Genomic DNA, 25,547 nt, shown 5'->3' with positions numbered 1-25,547 from the left:
CTTTTATCTGTACAGGCTCTGTTGCCTGTACATAGTGCAAAGAAGCTTTATCTCTCCAGTCTTCAAGTTCTCTAAGTGTTCAGGAGGCACCTGAAGGAACAACAAACACAGCAGATAACAAAGGTTCATTCCAAGTCAGGAAGGCTCTTATACTCAAGTTCAGCAATGCAGACACAAACAGCTATATACAAATATACATGCTCTCTCTCCTCTCCTCTCCACAGAAAGTTTCTTTATACAGATCTCTTTTCTCCAGCATGCACTGATAAACAGCACCCAGGAGAACCATCATTCAACACGTGGTTCCTGTCCTGCTCTTATACACATCCACATGATGCAATGATACATTCATATTTTCATTTTTCATTACCTGATGCAAGCACACATTTCTGGTTGCATCAGACACTTGCTATGTCATCCTGACTCAGCAATTTACCACCTGGATATGCCTCCATGTTTTATCAAATCGGAATAGCTTCCCTCTTTCTTCCCAGTTGTGTGCTGGGTCTTAATCTCTGGTCCATTCTGCATCCATCTTCTGGCTGAAAGCAAGTAGGCTATATTAAATGTTCCTTATCTTGTCTCTCTTAAGTAAGCAAGAAGGAATAATGACTTCATTTCACTTTTAATCTAGCAATAGTCCCTTTAGCTGTGTGCTTGAATGACAGGTTGTGAGCAATTGTGGTTTATATTTAATAATCAATGCTTAATGACATCTGCTCCATCCCTAGGTTTTTAGAGACCCTGAACTGGCAATCATACTGGTGAAAGTTGAGTAACCCATATCTGAAATGCTTGGGACAAGAAGTGCCCAGGAGTTCAGATTTCTTTTTGTATTTTGATACACCTGTATTTGCAGTTATGTAGATGATGAGATATTTTGGAGATGGAACCCAAGTTTAAACAGAAACTTCATTTATGTTTCATATACATCTTTTACACATTGTCTGAAGGTATTTTTAATTACTTTGTGCATGAAACACATTGAACCATTAGAAACCAAAGGTGTCACTATCTTTGTCAGCCTTGCCGACAATTTTGGAGGACTTTGGATTCTGGAATTTTAGATAAGAGATGTGCAACCCATGTCATGTTCCTCCTTTGCCTGCAGTGGATAATACAGGGACAGAGGGTCATGGATATAACACTTCATGACTCTTTTTTCTTTATTATGGTGTTTATTAGTGTAGCAGCATAAAGTTTCCAATATTTCTTAATTTACTGGTCCAAATGTCATTGCTAGTTATAACAAGGACAGACCCACCACATCACGAGTAACTTATTATGATGCAGAATCAACTCCAATACTTATTGGTAATTCAGCACTCTTCCCATTGTTCTGCAATCATCTATATATATAAATATGTAATATGTGTTTTTCCCTATGGAGTAAACAACAAAACCACTGGACCAAATCACACCGAATTTGGCCACAAAAGACATAGTCAGCCAATCTATGACTTTCAATCAAATAAACCTAGAAAAATAAAGACCAAATAACAAAATAAAGACCAAATAAAACTCCAATTGCTTACCATGCATGCGCAGAGCCCCCCCCCCCCCCAGAACTGAAACGAATACATTACCCAGAGGAGCTTGCAGCCACACACGGAGCCTAACCCCACTTTCAACGGGGCTTGCGGCTGGCAACCATTGATAGCCGCTCCTTCCCTTTCCTCACCCCCTTTCCCCCACAGAAGAGAGAGCATGCGGTGAGAGAAAAACAGCTGTACTATTACTGTAAGGGATTGTTTTCAGGAGGGAGAGCAGCTGGTATTTACATAGCTGTAATGTCTCCTTCAACTTTCTCTTCTACAGGTAAGCAGACGCAGCACATTAACATGCTCCTCGGAGGGATTCATCCTTTTAGTTGCCCTCTTTCTCTGGACATCTCCCACCTCAGAGTCATTATTATTACTATTATTATTGTTCTCATTATTATCCAGGGAGGAATCAGCCAGGCTTTGCAACTACAAGGCCATTCAATGCTAATTGCCCTCTTTCTCTGCACACCCTCCACCTCGGAGTCATCATTATTGCTATTATTCTTATTCTTATTATTTGATTGCTGTGAACCATGAAAATGAATAAAACCAGGCACCCAGAATTACAAAACTTTACAACCCGGACAGTAAATAAAGAACAACACTCTGAAAACAGGAGAATTTCAGATAGGAAACAATCAGGGCCAGCTAACACCTCCCAACAAAAGATTCCCCCAGGAAGGAATCAGCCAGGCTTTGAAACTACAAGGCCATTCAATGCTAATTGTCCTCTTTCCCTGCACACCCTCCACCTCAGAGTCGTCATCATCATCATCATCATCATCATCATTATTGCGTTGCTATGCACCATGAAAATGAACAAAACCAGGCACCCAGCATTACAGGACAGTACATAAAGAACAACACTCAGAAAACAACACCTTCCAACAAAGAATTTCCCCAGGGAGGAAACAACCAGGCTTTGAGGCTACAAGGCCATTCAATGCTAATCAAGGTGACTAATTACAACAATCATACTTGCTTCCACAAACAAAAACCAATTTAGGACTATGCCACAGCAACGTGTGGCAGGGCACAGCTAATAGAATTGTAAATTTGGAAAAGACTACAAGAGCCATTCATGCCAACCCCTGCCTTGTAGGAACACACAATCAAACCAGATGGTCATCAGCCTCTGTTTAAAAACTTCCAGTGAAGGAGATTCCATCAGCTCTTACCATCAAATCCATTGTCTTTGAAGGTTGATAATTTTCCTTCTGTCCTATAGCATGCTCTGCTAAATCTCTGGGATTATAGGGCAAAAACCACTTAATTTCATTGGTAGCTTGAATGTCAAACTGAATTAAACATCATCTATGTGTTTCATTTGTACCCTCAATGCAACATAAACTTGTATGCACACACATTGACACACACACACACACACACACACACACATTTTATTTAATTATTGGAGCTAGCTTTTTCCTAAATGGGTTAGTAAACTGTAAAATCAAATCACATTGCTTAGAATTTCAACATGAGATTATAGTGTCCATTCAAACTAATGATTCAAATGATCTGAAATGCATGTTACTTGAGATTTTATTTACACAGGGGTTTTGGTAGGATGGGAGGAATTGTCTAGGCTCTCTGAATTTTATGAGTATTTACATGGGAGTTATACTGTTTTGGAGGAATAAGAAATTATCTTGTAGTCAGTCAGTCTAGATTTGTCTGCTTTATAAAAAATGGATAGTGTGATTATATGAACCTCATTTGATGCCTCCCGTTTGGCTGCATCATTACACTGGGGAAAAAATCCTTGTAGATATCCAGATATGTTCCTGGCATGAAAATCTGTTCAAAGTAGCATTTGGTTGAAATAACAATTTAGCCAGATGCAAAATTCTCTGAATGCTTCCTGGCTAACTGTTCTAGTACATGAAAAGTGATTTTGGATCGATACCCTACCTTAATAGCTTTGCCAATTTATTCCTTAATTTTTATCAGTAGTCATTCAAGTTCTTGCTATTTTCTGTCAGGAACATGGTGTCATTTGCAAATCCTACATTGTTCGTGTCCCCTCTAAAGCCTGATTTTTCCTTCAAGCCTGATCCCTCAGAAGCTGATTCTCTTTTTTATGTGATATGTTCTATATACACATTGTATGGACAAAGTGATAAAAATGCAGTATTTTTGGACCCTTTTGTCAATGAAAAACCATGAAAATGAACAAAATCTGGTTAGCAATATTTAAAAACACCAGAATCAAGACAGTAAATAAAGAACATCACTCAGAAACAGGAATTCCAGATAACTAACAATCAAATGCCATTTAACACCTCCCAAACAAAGGATGCCTCCAGGCACAACAACCACACTACCTCTATGCAAATATCTTCACTGATGGATTTTGCAGCTCCAAAGCTACTCAATGCTAATCAAACTTGCTAACTACAACATTCACACTTGCTTCAAACAGACAAGGGTTCTTTCGCCCACCTTGGACATTCCACAGATATATATATATATACACACTCTCATCTCTAACAGACCTCTGAAGATGCTGGCCACAAATTCAGGTAGAACGTCAGGAGAGCATGCTACTGGAACATGGCCATACAGCCTGAAAAACTCACAGCAACCTAATGATACCAGCCTAATGAAAGCCTTTGAAAAAACACAATGAAAAGGTATTCAGTTTCTTCATATTCAGTCCTGACTCCCCTCTTGTCCAAAGTACAGATTATACATCAGAGCAACCCAATATTGCTCCATTCCCATTCTTTCACAGGGAAGCATAGTTTTCATGATCTGCATAGTCAAAGTCTTTCCTATGGTATGTAATAAAAATCAGATGTATTTTTCAGGATGGCTCCCACATCCAGAGAGCCATATCATGGCCAGCAATGACAGATCTGCACACACCTATCATGACCATCTTAAACTACAGTACACACTGTAGTTTTGCACACACCTATCATGACCATCTTAATCTACAGTAGGGGTTTCTGGAGGATTGACCCAGGATGGTAGGAGCCCTGTGACTCCCACTGATAATGGATTTGGACCAAACCTGGCACAAACACCCTTCATGACTGACATAGGGTCTCATCAGAAAGGTCAGCTGAAGCATCCTGCTTTGTCTGGCTTCTGCAAAAAGAGAGAGGGGCAGCAGGGCAAATCTGTCACCTTGCACATAGCTTCCTTTCTCTGTGACACTTTCTTCATCACACAGGAAAAGAGTCACCCTCTTGGAGAGGCCCCATGGAGCCAGAACAACACAGGAAGCCTACCATGTTCTAGGGGAAGCGTCTAACAATGTTTCTACCCCAGTTGGGGGCAGAGACTCCACAGTGTGAGGCTCCATCCTGAAAATTGGGTAGAAGTGTTCTAGGCCGCTCTTTAAGGTAAGTATAATGAGGTCCCTAAACTACTGCCAGGATTTGAGGGATAGGATAGACACTGGGTGATGGGAGCTGTTGTTCATCCACATCCAAAGAGTCATGTGAACCCCACCAACAATGGCTCTGGACAAAACTTGGCACACACACACACCCAATGGGAGCAATGGCAGAGGATTATGAGATAACCGCAACATTAAAAAACAAACAATGACTGTTTCTAAAATTCATCACTACAAAAAACCTAATCTGGGCATTGCCGGGTACCTAAACTAGTAATCTATAAACACAGGCTGATAGTCCATTTATTTCTCCAAAGGCTAGAGAGTTAGAGACAAAGTCCTGCCACAACTGGACATTACAGTTTCAAAAATCATAGAATCAGCCATAATGTTTTTGTTTTTTTCAAGCAATCCTTGTTATTGGGTGACTTCAAGTTGTTTTCAATACATGGTGACTCTAGGTGGTCCTATCATGAAGTTTTCTTGACAAAGATTTGTTCCTAAGGAGTTTGACTTTGCCTGCCTTGGAGGCTGAGAGAGTGTGCCTTGCCCAAGGTCACCCAGTGGGTTTTCATGACTACATGACTACATGACACTTAATTTCTTGATGTCTATATTACCTTTTCACTTCCGCTAGCCATACTGGTGCCCACACAAGGAGAAAGACAGTGAATAAATTCAATAAAGAAATATTCAGATTTAACAGCTCCTTTATCAAGTCACTTTTTGGATTCACTTCTCTTGCTTCCTGTTATGAAATCTTGCTTGATAAAGAAGGCTGAAGATCCTGATTATAATTTTTCTACGAAAGGCATGTCATTGCCTAATCATACATTTTAGAATGTTTATTATATTCCACTACTTTTTAATTCATAGTTTTGTACTTATTTTCCTTTGATCATGCAATTCTTATTAGAGTGCATGCAGTGGTGAGAGATCTTGATATAAGGAGCAAACATCCCAAGGGTTTGGAGAAAGAAGCTAAGCTTTACTGTGGGGACTCATAATAAAATAGGAAAGTAACTCAAGATGCTGATGAAGCCTAGATACATCTGAGGGACCTCATCACATTGAGGTTGAATAATAACTTTATTCTTATATCCTGCCACCATCTCCCAAACGGGACTCGGAGTGACTTACATATAGAACAATGCCCATAGACACAAATACAAATGATCCATCAAAGTAAAAACATAGAAAAAATGAAAACCGTAAGAATAACAAAACAGTTAAACACAATTTCAATAAAACATAAGAATGTCAAACAGCCACGTAATCAATGCTCCACAAAACCAATTGCAGTAATACAATGGGCGTGATCAGGATATAAAAGGGCTGGGTAAGGCATGGGGTAGTGCAAGCATCATAGACTGGGTATTGGATAAAGTGAAGATAGCAGCATAATCTTGTTGAACCTAGGGACTGGGCATTTATTTATTTGTTTACAGTATTTATATTCTGCCCTTCTCACCCCGAAGGGGACTCAGGGCGGATTACAATGAACACATATATGGCAAACATTCAATGCCAACAGACAAACAACATATAAAGACAGACACAGAGGCATTTAACATTTTTTTCCAGCTTCACGATTCCGGCCACAGGGGGAGCTGTTGCTTCACTGTCCACTAGTGGCTGTACTTCCTCATTCCTTTCCTCGTGTTTTGCTGGCAGTTTTATGATGTTTTAAATTAGTTAAATTAGCCTTCCGCATAAAGCGTACCTAAATTTCCCTAATTGACAGATGCAACTGTCTTTTGGGGCTCCATAGGTCAACAGCAAGCCGGGCTATTTAATGGTCGGGGGCTTAACCCGACCTGGGCTTCGAACTCATGACCTAGTCATTTGTGACTAGGGACGAGACATTGTCAAAAGCAAGCTGAAACAAACAGGTTTTCAGGTCCTTATGAAAGGTGGCCAATGTTGGGGCTTGTCTAATTTCCCGAGGGAGGGAGTTCCAAAGCCGGGGGCCACCACCGAGAAAGCCCTCTCTCTCATCCCCACCAACCATGCTTGTGACGGTGGCGGGAGTGAGAGAAGGGCCTTCCTGACAGAACTAGGAAGAAAAAGCGGGTGACAGCAGGGAGATTAGCTAGGCAGCATGACGAATCCAGTGGGCAGTGGGGGAAACCGTCACCCCATGCCCCACATCACTGACATGGCCACTTTCCCCTTGCACTCACCCCATTATAATCAATGAGAACACAGGAAGCCTCCCTTGTTCTTAGGGCTCTGTCTTAGGATTTTTTCCAAGATGGAGCCCAGCTGGAAGTAGCTTTGCATCACGTGATAGCCTCCAGTGGGCTCCATCTGGGCTTCATCCAGGAAGAGTCCTAGGACAGAGCCAAGATCTCATGTGATGAAGTCCTTAGAAAGTTGAGAGAGGAGTCATGGGAAGAAGAAGAGGTGAGGAAACATCTCCAAGAGTATCAGTTTAAATCACAGAGAGGCCAGGATAGGTAAACATAGAGGGAGGACATACTCAAACTGTCTAACCCTATTACTACTACCCACTGTTAAGCATTCTTCAAACTTCCATACTAAATACTGTTGCATTTCCAACAAGTCTGAATAAAATACATATTTAAGATTTCACTTGCAAATTTGTATCTAACCAACTAAAGCCTTGGAAATTGTCTTATTAAATGCTTAATAGCTGAAGGTGGATAAAACCTTCAGCTATTATTTAATGTCTGTTTAAAGGGAAACTATGGTTTATTATTGCAAGATCTAAGGCACAACATTAATATGACTTAATGGATGCCTTTGATTTTTGTTGTTCCACTAACTATTTTATTGCTATGTAATGAAATACATAAGAATCAAAGGGACAATAAGAATTCCTAGGCTAACTTTTGCAATTCCATGAAACGTGTTCATATCTGCTTTCTTTTATGGCTGCAGAGGAAAGATTCTGTTAGGGGGGATTAATGAGGTTTCTGTAACACAATTCTCCAAGTCTCCAGGAAAGGTCATGGTCAGTAAATAAAACCCCACTTTTATTTAGGGATGCTGACATTTAAAAGTTCCCCAGAAAGACATTTTCTGCCCTATATTTTTATAATCCCTTCCATCCTACTGTGTGTGGTTTAACTTCTTCATAGATATGGGTAGGACACTCAGGATATATGAACATTACATTCAGAACATTACTTTTCTGTGAAAAACACTAAGTGCATCTACATTTTCCACCATTCAGAAATCCAATTAGATTGCATAAACATTTTTTAAATGTTGTAAACACTTTTAAAAAAAGCTTTTGAAAGCTACTTATGAATGGCAGGGGAGATGTGAACAAATTAACTTGTGACTTGATGGACCTTGAACAAGATCTGTTAAAGCTTTTCTGTGTGCTGGATGATTATTTGTGAAGGACAGTATGCACTATTTCATTTATAAAGAAGCTATATAGAACAAATGAACATCATTTACCCAATGTCAAATTCTTGTAGACTTGTTTTTATGAGAGGGGGAGCACACGCTTAACTCTTTCACTGAGTTAATCACACTTAAAATATTCCTTTGGTTTAAATCTAAGAAAACTTTCCTTATGATATTTTTTCTTTAAAACTAGATAGTATTGTTTTAAAATGTCTTGATTGTTTTAATAACTTTCCCAAATTGAATTATATATGCCTTATTTCTATTTCCTATCCCATATCATTGTACAGAAGTAGTAAAGTTTGGGCATTTTTGGTTTCTTGTTGGTTTCAAACATGAAACATATTCACATCCTCTTTGTATCATAACTGTGTCTTTATTTTCTTTCTGAAAATGATGGATGAAGGAAGAATTTAGAGCATATAATGTCATATTTAAGAACGGCAATAACCCAATTTTTATTGTCTTGACATTTTAGTTATTACAGTAGAGTCTCACTTATCCAACTTTCGCTTATCCAATGTTCTGAATGTTCCAATGCAGTTTGCCTCCTGCCCAGATCCACAGCTGTTTCTCTAGGCAGCAAGGACTGAACTTTTTATGGATTTAACTTCCAACAATGTTGTTACTGTAAGTACATTTTATGCAATTCTATTCTTGTTTGTAGTCAATTTTTAGTACAGATAGTCAATGTTTTTGTAGTCAATGTTTTCAATACATTGCAATGCTTTGGTGCTAAATTCATAAATACAATAATTACTACATATTGTTACTGTGTAGTGAACGGCTTTTGTGTCATTTTGTTGTAAAACATGATGTTTTGATGCTTAATTTGTAATATCATAATGTAATTTGACGTTTAATAGGCTTTTCTTTAATCCCTCCTTATTATCCAACATTTTCACTTATCCAACATTCTGCTGGCCCATTTATGTTGTATAAGTGAGACTCTACTGTATGTTTAAATAAAGAACAGGTTGCTTATCTTGCTTGGGACCAAAAGTGTTTTGGATTTCAGATTCCTCTTCCTCCCATTTTTGAATACTTGTATTAACATATATGTACATAATGAGATATTTTGGAGATAGGGCTGAAATCTAAACACAAAATAAATCGCTGGAAGGCAATTTTATTCAATATTTTTAATAATTTATGTATGAAACAAAGGTTGTATCCACTGAACCACCAGAAAGCAAAGGTATTACTATCTCAGCTACCCATGTAGACAATATCAAATTTTGGAGTATTTTGGTTTTCAGATTTCCAAATAAGGGATAATCAACCTGTAATATGTACCATCATACAAGTAATGTACAGAGTTTGACTAGGGCTCTTTAGAGCAGGATTCAAACCTCTTATCATCTACAAAGCTCCAATGTGTGACCTTGAACAAATCATAATTTCATTCTCAGATGAATGCAATGCCAATTCTTCCCTCTGAACAAATCTTACCAAGAGATTTCTAGGATAGGTTTATTTTAGGATTCCCATAAATTGGAAATAAAGCAACAGTAGGAGAACTATGTTGGCTTATTAATAGCTGTAGAAAGACAGGTTTGAATATAATATCATTCACTCTGAAATATGTCTTTCTTCATTATCTTGACTGATGCTTCTTTGAGGTATATTTTGATAACTCTATCCATCTCTCAGTGTTTTCCATACAGAGTGGGGAGAGTTAAAAAGATTTCACCAACTGTTGTCATATCCCTACAGAGTTCCTTTCATGCAGAGCTTGAACTATCTTCTTTTATGAGAAGGGGGATATTCTAGGCATGTAACAAAAATCCCCAGATATATATCAAGTGATGCCCATGATGAGAATATGGAATATTGTTACATTCAGCAAACAGAGTGCATGCTTACCTTGTTTAAAATTTCTTATCGCTAAGAAAGGAGACATAGTATCACTAAATTACAGGCAAACTGTATCATGTCATTTCAAGTTCATCTGCATAAGTGTTATATGTGCATATGTGCATGTATGCTAGTAAAACATATAGAATATACAGTCAATCCCTAAGTTACAAACAAGATAGGTTCTGTAGGTTTGTTCTTAAGTTGAATTTGTATGTAAATCAAAAGAGTTCTCTCTCTCTCTCTCTCTCTCTCTCTCTCTCTCTAAGCTTTGGATAGCACAGGGAAGGGTTTACAACTCTGCGGTGTTTGTTTTGTTGTCTGTGCCCCTGTATAGAAGATTTCACCTCACTTTCTGTCCCTGTGAGAATTGGATTTTGAAATAAATAGCTTGTTTTGGAAACAAGGATTGGCGACAAAGCTATAGTGGTGACACCTTTTCCCCATGATAATTTATCCAGGAGTGAATTTCTCTTCCAAGAGGTAGATTTATCTCACTTCCTTTAGTCTTACAGAGGTGAGACTAACTATGAGCCATTTGTAAGTCAGATGTTTATAACTTGGAGACTGCCTGTACATGTTTCTGCCTCCTCCTTCTTCTATATTTCCTGCATCTAAGAATGTAAGCCTATAGGCAAAATTCTAATGTTTAATTTTCAGCATTATTGATCTCCTCAATTGTATACTTTTTTGCTTAGGTTTGTAGTAAATAAAAAATAGAACGGTTTTACTTAGGTCCTGCTTTATGGCCACTTATTAGCAATATTACATATACTGTGACATCAGGGTGGTGAATCTATAAGTTGTTTACTAGACCATCATACTGCATTTGCCACAAGTCAACAGACAATTTGAAAGCTCATATACATACACATATTTAAAGGACAGCTTAATTCTCAGTAGAGCTGAGCTCTATTGATGTCTTCCTGGAAAGGACACTCTTCAATGTTACACACACACACACACACACACACACTTTATTTTCATTATCCCTGTGGTAAATTGCTCTGGCTGAAGAGTCTTCCTTATCTGGCAGAAGTATTAGTCGCTGGGCCCTGGGTCCTTCCACTTACAGCTTCAGACCCTTCAAGGATGCTAAAGAAGGGCAGAAATCTGCTCTGCTAAATGACTGAGGGGAAAAGCAAACTTTATGGTTTATCAACGTCCTTTTTAAGAAGCTCCACAATTTGATGCAATTCCCAAGCCTGAATGTCAGATCTGAACCGCAGAAAGCCATCCTTCTACAAAGGAGATGGCGTGGGTTCCTGTGGTTTCTGTCAGAGCCATTGATTTTGTAAAGCTTTCTAAAAGCACATGACCTCTTAAACATATCTTGTTTCTACACGGCAGAATAATGGAATATGATTGGTCTCCAAGCACTTATTGCTGGTCTTTTTTCCTAGTGTCTGTGTCACTGTCATGCTCACACACTTTCCTTAGCTATTTTTGTGTCTGCTTCCTTTCCCTGGTGAAGAACCTCAGCTGCTGTCCTTCTGAAAAATACTAATAGCAAGGCTAGCTCTGGCTGGCTTAATGAAGAATATAGAGACAGCGGCTACATTTCTGTACCTCTAAAGATCATGGAGAGAGAGTTCCCCGAAGAAGAAATTCAGCAGACCCTTGGTCTTCCCTGGGACACTGACAAGGTCACAGAGGATGAAGAGAAGCAGCTTTGTCAGTGAGTAATTTTGCAAAGCTCCTTCATCATTTCTGCACAATGATATAATCGGTTTGAGCTTTATGTGGAGGTACAGAAAAATGACATTTGGCCCTTTGACATTCAATGTAACTGCTGATTTGTATAGCTAGAGATAATATTCTTGTGCAACAGCAAATCCTTCTATTTCTAGGCAGGATGCAAACTATGCTATATATAGTGATATATATTAAGTGTGAAGAAAAGTAAAGTTGGGTAGTACTAATTTATGTAGTTGTATTGCAGAGTGATTTGTCTCTCTCTCTTAATTCCCCCCCCCCCCCGCCCCAATCTATCAGCATAAGCTATATATGACTTCCTTATGTATCAGTCCAGAGGCAACTTTCAGGACAATATAAAATGGTTTTATATTGACGTGTAAGGGATGCTGTCTGTACTTTTTAAAAATACAGGACAAACTAATATAATGTAATGCAAAACTGAAGCTGAAAAGTCAGCAAGTTGAACAAGCAATAATATTAGAATGTCAATGTTTCCTTACCTTTTAATTTCATTTTTGAAAAGGTTCAATGTTATTAAAATTGTAAAAATCAAGAGAAATAGCTGATAAGGTTTTCAAATGGGTTAAGTACTGAAAATGGCACTATAAGTATTTGTTCTACAAACACACACACATATAACCTGATGGGTATTTGTCTTTTAAAAAATCAAAGCATTAAAAATGAATTGAAATGATTTAAATAAAAAAGCAATTTAATAGAGAGGATGTAAAATATTTGCCCCTCCCATTTTGCTAACTGTTCTATTCACCATAATTGTGGCATCTTCTCTTTGTTGACAGCAGAAGTATAGTGACATAAGGCAGAAGAGCTAATTAAATGGCTAAAAACATTGCAAAAATAAAATAAAATAATATCTATTGCCACTTTATTTATTTATCTATTCTTATCAGAATGACTTCCATTTTAGGGGAGCAATGCTTTTTCTCCAGGTTTAAGTCCAGGCTTTAAAAGAGCTATCCAAATATTATTTTGATGGTAGCCAGCACCTCAGTGAGCTCCTTTAAAATCTTCTTCAAAATCTGGAGTGGGCTCAGTGCTCCACTGACATGGACACCACTGCCAGCTGCTCCTTTTTTTCTTTTAATTTTTAAAATCCCATGCTTCTTCCAAGCACTCAAGACTAAAGCTGACAAAAATCCCCTTTTTTCACCTACACATCTCAGAATATTTGTAGTCCAGAAAAATAATATTTCCAAGCTTCAAGAAAAGCAACATACATGGCTTCCTCCTAGCACAGTGGTTCTCAACCTGTGTGTCCCCAGATAATTTGGCCTTCCACTCCCAGAAATCCTGACAGCTGGTAAACTGGCTGGGATTTCTGGGAGTTGTAGGCCAAAACACCTGGGGACCTACAGGTTGAGAACCACTGCCTGAGCACGTTCTGTTAGGGTACCTTAAGGAACCACAAATTCTGGGATTTTTGTCACAGTGCACCAATTTAAAATTGGCTCATCTTCGCCTAAGCCAGGTATTCTGTCTGCAACACCATCATTTGCTGAGATATCATAATATTCAGGTTTCTACCCTTTCCATTTAAGAACTTCAGTTGCACTGCTTTCCCTTATCTGTTCTCCAAGAATTGGTTTTTAAATGAATGCCACAACCACGACTTCATGCTTAACCTTTTTTTCTACACTTGTCAGGAGCCTTTTTCACAAAGCTCCTCAGAAGCCAGCCTTTCCACAATGCCACCTAAGTTCACACTGCCTTTTGCATGCTGCTCTTGTCAGACAGCAGATGCATAGCAGGAATACAGGATATATTTTTAAGAGCTGTTTCCCATTTGTTCTACAGTGCCAGCCATACTCAAGAAAGACACAAAGGCACCAAGGCTGGAAAAGAGACAAATTACAAGATCCCCTAACTCATGTGTCCAGTAAAAGGAACGTCTGTAAGCTGTGCTAAGGCAGCAGTTTCTTTTGTCACCAAGGGTCCATCTCCATTGGCAGATTTCCCATTCCCATGCAGTGTTTCTATACTTGTTCAAATACAGTCTGAAGAAATTGTCTAATGATTGTTGCTCCCTGGTAGAACAGTGGATGCATTTCTTTTTGTTGTTGTCTTTGTCGTCATCATCATTATGATGATTTACAAGTAAAAAAAAAAAACACCCAAAACAGTGGATCTTACCAAAAGTGTACATATATAAGAAGTCCCCAAGTTATGAACAAGATAGGTTCTGTAGGTTTGTTCTTATGTTGAATTTGTTTGTAAGCCAGAACAGGTATATTTTTAAAGTCTCTCTCTCTCTCTCTCTCTCTCTCTCTCTCTCTCTCTCTCTCTCTCTCTCTCTCTCTCTCTCTCTCTGACACATACACACAAGCTTTGGATAATATAGGAAACGATTAACACCCCTGTGGTATTTCTTTTGCTGTCTTTGCCCCTGTTGAGAAGATTTCACCTCACATTCAGTCCCTGTCATAATTGGATTTTGAAAAATGTGGCTAGTTATGGAAACAAGGATTGGCGTTAAAGATTCAGTTGAGACACCTTTTCACTCTAATTTTTTTTCCGTGTCAGGAGCAACCGGAGTTGCTTCTGGAGTGAGAGAATTGGCCGTCTGCAAGGACGTTGCCCAGGGGACACCCGGATGTTTTGATGTTTTTACCATCCTTGTGGGAGGCTTCTCTCATGTCCCCGCATGGAGCTGGAGCTGATAGAGGGAGCTCATCCGCGGTCTCCCCGGGTGGGATTCGAACCTGGCAGCCTTCAGGTCAGCAACCCAACCTTCAAGCTACAAGGCTTTTATCCCCTAGGCCACCGGAGGCTTCTTCACTCTAATAACTCTTTCAGGAGTGAATTTTCCTTCTGAGGTATAGATTTCTCTCACTTCCTGTTGTTTCCCCCTGTTCTTCACTATGAGTTTTTAAGTCAGATGTTTGTAACTTGGGGATTGCCTGTACACAGAAAGGGAAGGAAAGAATTAACAAAGATTCTTGTTTTTAGCACGTCACAGCAGCTATCCAAGGCGCTGAATCTGAAGTCCTCTCTCCACTCATCACCTTGGTTAGAAGATAGAACTAAAACCCTTAGCAGTTTATGCTGTACATCCATTACATAATTTAAAATGAAAAGTGGCATTTTGTTACTGTTCTTCCTAGATAATAAGGACTCAGAATTTCATGCCAGTCTCCCTGAAGTCTATCCTGTATTCATTCCTTGAGGTCGAAGGTGTTAAATTTATTTATTTATTTATTTATTTATTTATTACATTTCTATATCACTTTTCTCACCCCTGAGGAGACTCAAAATGATGTAGTTTGTGGGCTGTGGTTAGCACTTTTAAAGTTTTGCTTGAAACCTGGAGTCCCACTGACATAGGAGGACCCACTACCCTTGAATATATCCCTTTGGCTGTAATCATCAGATATTTTAACAGCCTTCAGAATAGAATATAATAGTTTCTCACTTCGCTTTTGTGCACCACAATATAATATTTCACTGTAAGAGCCTATCACAGACTCTTTATGGGATACGATAAAAAAAAACTTGCCCATGTTTGGTTAAATTTTGCTGAGTCACGTGAGCCTTTCTACCCAACTACTCCATTCTCATATGCACCTCAGAAAACAGGGGACATAATGCTATGTTCCTCAGTGAAGACCCTTAGAAGTGATGGAGTCTCCCAATGGGCCACCCCCTCACTCCATGTATCAAGTAAAGCACCACTGGGAACATCAGCTCCAAGAATCTGAAAAACTCCCTAGATCATTAATCTCTGAGGATGTACCAGTTTTGTAGGCTCTCTATCCTCATTTCTCAGCTGTTGAAGGTTGTTGGGATTCATGCCTTTAAAAGATTCATGCCTTTATTGTTACCAAGGCTACTGTCAGAAGATAACTCCTTTTAAAGTACAGTTGGGAGACTTGGGAAGCTCTGGCGTCCCATTAGACTTTTCCTCAGATGCAACAGGCCACTCCAACCACTTTGTCCTTCATGTCATGATTCGCTGTTGGACTGTAATTAATATCAGTTCTGGTCAACATAGCCAAATGGAAGCTTCACAGGAGTTGCCATCCAATAACATCTGGAAAGTCTGATATCCCACATTGTTGTTAACCAGAGCCAAGTAATTCTAAATAAGGTAATAATGCCTTTTTGCAGGAAACTGTCTTTCCTACTGTCTTTCCATTGCTGTTGGCTTTCTATCAGAAAGTAAAAACCTTTTTATTTGGGAAGGGCCTTTGGTTTTTAACTCATTGTAGCAAATGGAATTTTTCATGGAGAGTTTTTTTGTTATGTTTCAATGTTTTTAAAAATTATTCTTGTATTTATTAAAAGGATTGCATTTTAATTTTGTATTAATTGCTTTAGTTGTACTTTGTTTAAAAAGGGTTTACACTGCCATGAATCCTGTGCAGAGGGAAATATAAATAAAGTAAAAATAAGAGGAGAGTCTTAAATTTACAATAAATTGCCTTGATTTCCTTTGTTCCTGCAGCCATGTGTTGACAGCTCTCACCTTTTCTGAATTCATTTTGAGAGTATTCATCCTTGTATGTCTCAGCTGGAGAATGTTGAATCACAAAATGTATTGCCTGTGGCTGTGTACAGCTTGTGTGTGTGTGTTTATGATTTGTACACTACCTTTCTCTACAAATAGGGATGTTCATCACCCCAGAGTGAGAACAAAGCATTTATTCTAGAGGGAAATAATAGCATTCATGGTAGGGCCATTAGACAAGATGAAAATAAAGTCACCTTGCATCAAAAGCCCAAACTAAGCATGGGTTACTATTTTTTTTCTGTTGAAAATTCCACTGCCTTACCTGTACTAGATTATATATATATATATATATATATATATATATATATATATATATAGAGAGAGAGAGAGAGAGAGAGAGAGAGAGAGAGAGAGAGAGAGCATATAATAATATAATATAATATAACTTTATATTTGTATCCTGCCTCCATCTCCCTGAAGGGACTTGGGGCAGCTCACATGGGGACGAGCATAAACGGCAACAAATTATTTTTTATCCAGGGCTTATAAAAGTTACTTGTTGGTTTACAGTTCCTAAGATCTACTAATGATCTGGGATCATTAGTCCAAAAAAAATGTTGCACTCCAACCCTGGAACATCTTTCCCCCCAACACCACACAATGTTCAGATAGTCCAATAAGTAAATGTTTATCAATGAATAAGTATAAAAGGAAAAAAGCAAGTCAAAAAAAGCAGCAAAAGTACAAAAAGTAATTCCCAACGAGATCAAAAGTTCATCAGCTTTTGAACCAAGGCGTCAAAAAGCAACCCGCTGAAACTTTAGTTAACACAAAGGAAATTAATACTTCAGCAGGGTATTATCAAAGGTTATATGCATAAACATGAAAACAGGAACACAAGAAAAGCAAAACCTTATAAAGTCATAACAGGAATCAAACCAAGAATCTTGAAATATAGGAACCAAGAACATAGGACTAGAAACCAGGAGTGGTTTCCCCTTTTTACAACATTGTTCCCACTAAAGGCCTGAAAGGCCAGACACCACTTCAGAGGCCTCAATCCCTCCCATGACATCACTTCACACACACCTGCTTTTTCTCTCCTTATCTCTAAGCCTCTGAGAAAAATGGGTTTGTCTTTGTTTTACATTCTGTCTCCTAATTTATCTGGAAAAACATTTGTCTCCCACATTCTTCTCCAAAGGCCACTCTGGCCTATTCTCATCGGAACTGACATCACTTTTTCTGTTGCCTGGGAACGGCCTGGAGATTCCAAAATATCTTCCTCCAGGCCCCTGCTATCTTCCACAGACTCCTCGGAAAATACAGGTTGCAACCCATCATCCCCTTCCTCATCCTCTAAGCACTCAGAAAGTTCATCCGATGCATGCCAAGCTACAACAAAAAGTAACTTTTCTCAAACTCTGGTTTACCTAATAGGGCAAATGGCAGTTTGTGAAAAAAAATTCTAAACCAAAATAGCAAGTAGCAATTATTTGAACAGAACAAAACAGTAGAGTCTAGCCCTAAAAACGCCATACATAATTTTAATTTTCAGATGACGTCTGTGTATGACCTTACATTCTCTTTTTTTTTACCTCACCATTCTTATTATTAGATATAAAGTTTACAAATAAGACAACAATAAAATCTGGAGTCTTTCAGAGAAAGGATTGTGGTAAAATACTGATCCAAAGCCCATTAGCACACATTGTGGCATTTCCCGCAACTCAGGGATTTGATGTTGGGCAATGCAGCCAGCCTGGAAATTGCAATGTACTTATATTGCTTTCTTCATTTGTCCAAACATATACTAAAAAGTCGCTTTGAAGACAGTGATTACATTTTGACCTTTTAGAGCTTGCTCAGAGAGTAAAGATTTTTATCTCATGTTACAGATAATTGCTGACTGAATTTAATGCAATCCTCCCAAAGAGCAGGAACTGAAGAGCTAGGGATGTCTGAGATTTAATAGATCATTTATCTTGACTAGGAAGGCAACCTGACCCTTCTTTCCATCACTATTCCTTACCTACCAGCAGCATCTATTGCTTCCTACTCATTTCTCACCAACTTCACTAAAAGATTGTAATCCGGTGGGTATTTAACCCTTTCCCATTACAGTAGGAACACAACTTCAAATTATTTTCTTACCCCCATGAATTCTAACATCCTTTCCACCACTATTGTGGAAGAAATTTCAATTTATCATGGATGAGACCAAGTTATTGACAAAACAGCATATTATAACTCTGCATTCCTGTCACTGGAATTTGGAGCCATTGTTTACATCTGTGCCAATTTCAGAGCTGCCATGTACATTTAGTTCTATATTCAGTATGTAACAAAATGTGACTGTGGGATTATTATGTCCCATTGTAGTGCTAGAAGATTAATAATATAATTTCCAACATTTAAAAAAATGACAACTGGGACACATGCGGGAATCAAGCAATATCAGAATGTGGTCAAGATGGTAGAAGGACACAGAAACTGTGGGAGACATAGCAGTTTGAATTTTACCTTAGCATACGCTGAAAGGCAAATTGCATCCTCTTCTCTTCTTTCACCCATGTTGAAGTAATTGAAAGCAAACTAATTTTGTGTTTGTTAAAATTTTTGGTAACTAAAATAAACAAAGGATAAAGGAGAAAAATGGATGACAGAGAGACAAATTGGAACATTTTAAAATCAGCTGAAAAAGTGGAATAACATAGGCTAAATCAGGATTCTTGTTTTTGCCAAATGAGGACAGCTGGAGAGTATGCATCCAAAAAGATAGGCATGATTTCAGTGAGTTTAAATAGTAGGGTGGCCAGCAGGGCCAGCCCTAGATAATTTTCAAGTGTAAGCAAACAGAAATTTGCCCCCCCCCCAACCAATCACTGAAAAATAAAAGTTGGATAAGCAAAAATGTTGGATAATAAGGAGGGATTAAGGAAAGGCCTATTAAACATCAAATTACATTATTATTTTACAAATTAAGCACCAAAACATCATGTTTTACAACAAATCAACAGAAAAAGCTGTTCAATACATGGTATTATGTAGGAATTACTATATTTGTGAATTTAGCACCAAACATTGAACTGGGATAAAGGGCAATGTGGACCCAGATAACCCAGTTCAAAGCAGATATTGTGGGTTATTCTGCTTTGATATTTTGGGTTATATGGCTGTGTGGAAGAGCAGTGAGGGTCCTTCCACACAGCCATATAACCCAGAATATCAAGGCAGATAATTAAAAGGCCACCGAAAGGGAATCTGGCCCCTGGTATTTAAAAAAAACCCTCTAAAATCAGGACAGTAAATAAAGAACAATACTCTGAAAACAGGGGAAATCCAGACAGGAAACAATCAGGGCCAGCTAACACCTCCCAACCAAGGATGCCCCCATGGAGGAAGCAGCCAGACTTTGAATCTGCAAGGCCATTAAATGATAATCAAGTGGCCAATTGCAACATTCACACTAGCCTCAAACAGACAAGAGCTCTTTCTCACACCCTGGACTTTCCACAGATATATAAACCCCATACCTAGCTTCCAACAGACCCCACAACCTCTGAGGATGCCTGCCATAGGTGTGGGTTAAGGCGGGCCTGGCCCTGGGCCAGGCCCTGAAGGCAGGCACAGGCCAAAGGCGGCCACAGGCCCCAAAGGCAGGACCACGCCCGAAGGCGGGCCCAGGCCAAAGGCAAGTGAAGCAACTCTGGGTGGAGGTGGTGGGGATATGCATGCGTGCGCATGCCTCAACTGCGCCCCCTAGAGGATGGCGCCACAGGCAACTGCCTAATTTGCCTTGTGGTTGAACCGCCCCTGGTGGCCAGCCACTATTATTTTAAATGTATCATGTATATGCCAAACTCATGAATTAATTGGGAGCAGGTTTTGTGGATAAGTCAAGACTCATTCTGTGGAGAGGAAAAAGCACCAATTCTGCCCTGGCCACTACTGCTATTTTCCCATTTAGGCATTTAAAAAAAGCCAGAAGCAGTAGAGAGAGTAGAGGGGGTCAGTGCTTTTTAAGGTTCTTCCAGGACAGATTAATCTCTCACCTTTTGCCACTGCACTCAAATAAAATAATGATTCTTTAAAAAAAGAGTTAAGGTACAGGGCTCACTTTGATCCATGGATAAGTCGACCCAGGTTTTTTGGGTTGAAATTTCTAGACTTATAAATGAGTACATAGAGTATGCTGGAGCCTGTTTTGAAAAAGGGATCTATGCACAGCCTACTATTTAGAAAAGATTTTACATTTAAGGATTCCTGTAAACATCTGTCAGAATCCGTGTGATGTCGGGGTTTGAGAGGTGGATTATGACACTGAAAGACCAGGGTTTAAATCCTTGTGCAGCAATTGAAACACACTGGGTAACCAGTGATGGGTCACACTCTCAGTTTTAGAACACAACAGTGGCAACCTTCATGAACAAATATTGCCAAGAAAATCAGTTTTAGGATCACCTTGAATTTGAATGGGTCCAAAACAACTTGAAGGCACACAACAACAGCCATCTTTCAATGGTTTCATTTAGAATTATTCTGCACATTGTCTTGTGAGGCTAGTTACACATATTTACACAAGTACCACAAAGTACCGTAGTTACAGAATCTATGTGTTGAATAGTATGAAGAGTAATGAGTGAGAACAATATGGCCCTGGCACTGCACTCTAAAGGTATTTTTACATCTCATCTCCAGATTACCCCTTTTTGTCCTAGGGGTGAACTAACTCTTAGATAAGTCACAAGGCTGCATTTTCAGAGAAAACTCTTAGCTCCTCTGAACCCGCCATAGTTGCCTACATGATTTCAAACTCTATTGTAATTCTTCTCTTTCTCCCCTCTCTCTCTTTCCTTCTGATTTTTAAAATTTTGACTTGATTTTTTTATTTCATTTTTTTGTGTTCTTATCAGCAGGCATCTTTTCCCATAAATAATTTATCTCTGTCTGCTGTTATTTGCAGAAGATGTCTCCCCTTATGACAGTTGAATGCAAAACAAAGGTGCTGTTGGGTTGTGCTTTATATTTGAAAACCTATCAAGACAGAAATGATTCCCTTCTCAAAGGGATACATGTGCCCAAGCTATAGAAATGTGTAACTCCAATAGTTCTTACCTACCCTCCCCATCCCCTTCCTGGATGAGTGACTTTCTTTGCAGATTTTTGTTGGGGGGGGGGGCTTGTATCCTGGTATCTTTGCACAATCATAAAGACTAATCCACTAATTACCGTGATGCAAAAGTATTTAAACATATAAAAGCTCAATTCATACATACAAACACAAATGAAGTCAGCAAAACCTAAGATTGTTACATTCACAATGAAAAGAAAAAACTTGTTCTTTTCTCAAAAAATAAATGAATGAACCCCTCTTCATATGTCTAATAATATAAATGAAAAAAGAACATGTTGTATAAAATAATAATTTACAGTGGCACGGCAGTTTTTTAAAGGTAGCAATTTGAGCTTGTCCCAAAAATTGTATTTTGCAAAATTGAAATATTAAATTATATTTTGGCCCAGTGAAATACTATGGCAACATAGTGTTGGTGAAAGACCCTCATGTGTTGGTGAAAGACCCTCATGACATCTCTGTTTAGCAGTACAGCACAAAACCTATCTATTTATATTGTAATTATGTAGGTGTGTGGTTGTAATTCTGTGGTTTTGATCGTTTCATATTTATGTATTATCTATATGCGGCACTTCACTGTATTTAGTTGGCCGTCCCAAGTCCCTTCGGGGAGATGGTGGTGGGGCAGAAATAAAAATTACTATTATTATTATTATTATTATTATTATTATTATTATTATTATTATTATTATTATCCCAGTAAAAGCAGACTCCTTTTCAATGTGCTTCTTTTCCCTACCCAAATACCTTGAATACCAACAGTTAGTCACACCAGCTTCTGTTTGGCTGGTGAAAGGAGAAAAGTGTGTTGTGAAGTGTCATCATGATCATTATTAATATGGCTTTCTGGAAGTTGTTGGACTGCAACTTCCAGCATTCCTAACCAATGCCTATCTTGCTGAGGGCTGCTAGGGGTTTCAGTCCAACAGTACCTGGAGGGCTACACAATTCCCTCCCTTGAACTCCACCCAAACGCTTCTCTCATTGAGATGCACTGATTATGTGTCAAATTATTCCAGATTTTGAGCTTTTGTTCTACTTGTGTGGGGGACTCATTTCTGCCACATCTGTGCATGAGTTTTCCAGTGGGGATTACAGTGGAAATGTGAAAGCAAAAGTGTGGCCCAGCTAGTGCTTCTCGTGTCAGCTAAGGCTACTCTCAGAGGCTCCTCTTTTCTTTCATCGTCCTCTCTCTGATTTATTTCTTGGCATCTTTTCTTCCGACATATTCTTCAAAGCACACTGCATTTGTGGCTGTGTTCATGAAAGTAACTGGCTGAATGCTGAAATAAAATGCTTTAACAGTACACCCCCACAGTTTTTGAAAGCTGAGGCTCAGTTTCATTAGTGATCTTATGTAAGTCTTATTTCCATGCTGAATTTACAAAACATGTTTTTTAAATAAAAATATATATTTCTCTTTAACAACATGGCTAGTGTACAGTCCAAGTGCTATTGTTAAAGAAGACCTTGTTTTAAAATGAGTTTTCTTCCAATTCTAATTGGTGCTTTTGAATGCTCTTAGATACATATTTTAAAGATTAAAGAAGTCTATTTGATATAGCCACAAAGAAATTCTCTTGAGCATTGTTCTTGAAACAAAACTTCAATTTTCTTCTTCCATAATTTATCATAAGCTGTTTATAAAGAATGTATATACCTGTCTAATATTTGCATTATAATTTTGTGCACTCTAAACAGGGAAGAAAATGAAAAAGAGGTGGTGGTGGGCGGAGCTCTTCAGATTTAAAATATTTTATGGTTTGCTATATATTTATGCCAGGTGAGCATCATATTCCTATAATCTCTACCCAGTCACCTTAGTGGCTGAATTTAATGGGAATTATAGTCCCATATAGTTGGGCTGTGGCGCAGGCTGGAGAGCAAGCCAGCTGTAACCAGCTGCAATGAATCACTCTGACCAGGAGGTCATGACTTCGAGGCCCGCTCAGAGCCTATGTTTGTCTTGTCTTTGTTCTATGTTAAGAGGCATTGAATGTTTGCCTATATGTGTAATGTGATCCGCCCTGAGTCCCCTTCAGGGTGAGAAGGGCAGAATATAAATGCTGTAAATAAATAAATAAATAAATAACATGCAGAAGTCCATAGATCTTTCAGCTTTGGTTCATAGTGTCTTCTCCATAGTGCCAGAGTTCTGTACATCTTAGCTTACCTTTTGACTTTTAGTCATCTATTTAGACGTGTCATTGTGAACATTATATTTTAATGGTCATAACTGGCATTCATATGCTTTAAAGATGACCATAGGTTTTCCAGATGTCATTGTACTGATCAGAACCAGAGTTCAACAATATCTGAAAGCCCAGAGTGTTCCCAAGCCATGAATTTGGGGAGTTACACCATTTTGTTTTTTATTTCAAAAATGAGATGCATGTGTGTGCACATTGTTGGAACTTTTCTCCCACACCCTGCAGTAATTTGTACCACTTGGTCCTCAGGGAAAACGTTCCTTTCTCCTTGGAGGTACTGTAATTGCCTTCTCAGCCAAGCACCACATTTTTCATTCTTTCTCTTTGGGGCCCATCAAGCACTTTCCAGCTGGAGCCAACCATAAATGAATGGTGAGAGGGAGACAATTGGACTATGATTTCACCATTGATATTATGGTTGGGCGTTTGTGTTGTACCCCACTTCAAGTGATGGGGAGAGGTTGGTAAATAACAACAACAACAACAACAACTTCAAAGCAAGCAATTTCATCATCAGGCTCTCCAGGGAAGGTGTTTGGGTGGCTCTGAGAGGAAAAAACCTCAGTCCTAATAAGAATTTTTTTCTTTCAATAGTGAAGGCTCCAGTTTCTTTCAACAGTGAAGGCCCCAGTCATTGTTGATCTTATGACTGTAAGGCAACTCTGAGAAGGGCAAAAAGGAGAGCCAGTTTGAATCTGGGCAGAGGAAATGTGTGGCTATCAATGCAGTTTCAGTTTGGTATATTGAAAGTAGATGTGGGGCTAATGGGATGAATCTTGTGAAGCCCCATGACAGAATATTGTGAATTTCAGCTGCATTATTTTGCTGGTGTAGAAACTCTGTGGTCATGTTTTAGTGGTCTGGTGCAAAAGCTGATTTGCTTGAAATTCTGCATTGAGTTCTTCCAGGAGGGGCTTACTACGTGTAAAGTGTGGTTTGAAGTCACTATAAATGAAGCATGGGACAGTTAATTTGTGAACTGCATTTCCCCCAGGCAGCAGAGATCACAGTGCACTTGGTGTTTCCATGTATGATTGATGGATTGCTCTTGCAGCAGGTATATTTCTTTGAGTTCTATTTGGAAAAATGGATAGGAAAATGTAAAGTGTACTTAAACAACATAAATGGATATGGACAGCATCCAGACCTTGTAACTTCTCTAATTTCAGTTTGTCACTTTGCCTGGAATCACTTTTCTCACTTTTTTCATATCAGTCTCTTTATACCCACTGAGAAAAAGGCAGTTTGCAGCAGGCTGATAAATATGCAAAACTGCAAGAAAAACTATTAGAACCAGTATGGAAGTGCTTTGTAACTCTGCTATTTTGCATCAATAATGTTTTCGCTTCTTTCCCCACTAATGGCCCAAGAATGCCCCTAAGCTGATTTCTGGTTTCAGATACCACTAAACATTTTTAAAAAGAAAACTACACATTGTGCAGTACAATCTGATGTATGTTGACTGAGGAGAATGTCCAATTCAATTGACCGGGAAAGTTCAATATAATTTATTGTCAAATATGAGAGTAAGGAAGTAAATTAAATGGGACTTACTCCTAGGTAGGGGAGTGGGGGTCGCTGATACACTTCTAAATATTTTTTGTCATTGTTTGCCTTTCAATTGATGTAGATTATGTAGTCTTTCATATTTTATTGTTGTGTGTAGGTCTTCTGTTCATTAAAGGCCTTTTGCTTATCAAACGAAGCCACCTTGCCTTGTATAGTTAGCTGGACCCTGCATGTTAATGACAACAGCATTCTGTTTTCTGAAGAAAGGATTTTTGAGGATGTGATATTTAGGCATAAGACCAATCTATAGACCTCAACACACTTACCAAAATCGGCATCCTAAGATGCTTATAGCCTGTTTTGGGGATGGAACCCCATGGTGGCCATCACATGA

The 25,547-nt window shown here is 38.7% G+C and overlaps 1 protein-coding gene across 3 annotated transcripts in view; it reads left to right on the top strand.

The window, feature by feature from the left end:
- The first annotated feature begins 11,622 nt into the window (after window positions 1-11,622).
- frmpd4 (FERM and PDZ domain containing 4) overlaps window positions 11,623-25,547 on the top strand; it is a 404,084-nt gene continuing 390,159 nt past the window's right edge. The window contains exon 1 of one of the 3 annotated variants that reach the window (XM_016992376.2): window positions 11,623-11,809. In XM_016992376.2, the coding sequence (XP_016847865.1) occupies window positions 11,712-11,809 (98 nt within the window). In that variant the 5' untranslated portion in view covers window positions 11,623-11,711. The remainder of the gene's footprint in view (window positions 11,810-25,547) is intronic. The other 2 variants (XM_016992375.2, XM_008107217.3) reach the window with 2 other exon arrangements.

The sequence above is a fragment of the Anolis carolinensis genome, chromosome 3, assembly GCF_035594765.1.
Source record: "Anolis carolinensis isolate JA03-04 chromosome 3, rAnoCar3.1.pri, whole genome shotgun sequence".
Taxonomy (NCBI): domain Eukaryota; kingdom Metazoa; phylum Chordata; class Lepidosauria; order Squamata; family Dactyloidae; genus Anolis; species Anolis carolinensis.
This window is presented reverse-complemented; position numbering and strand designations above follow the sequence as displayed.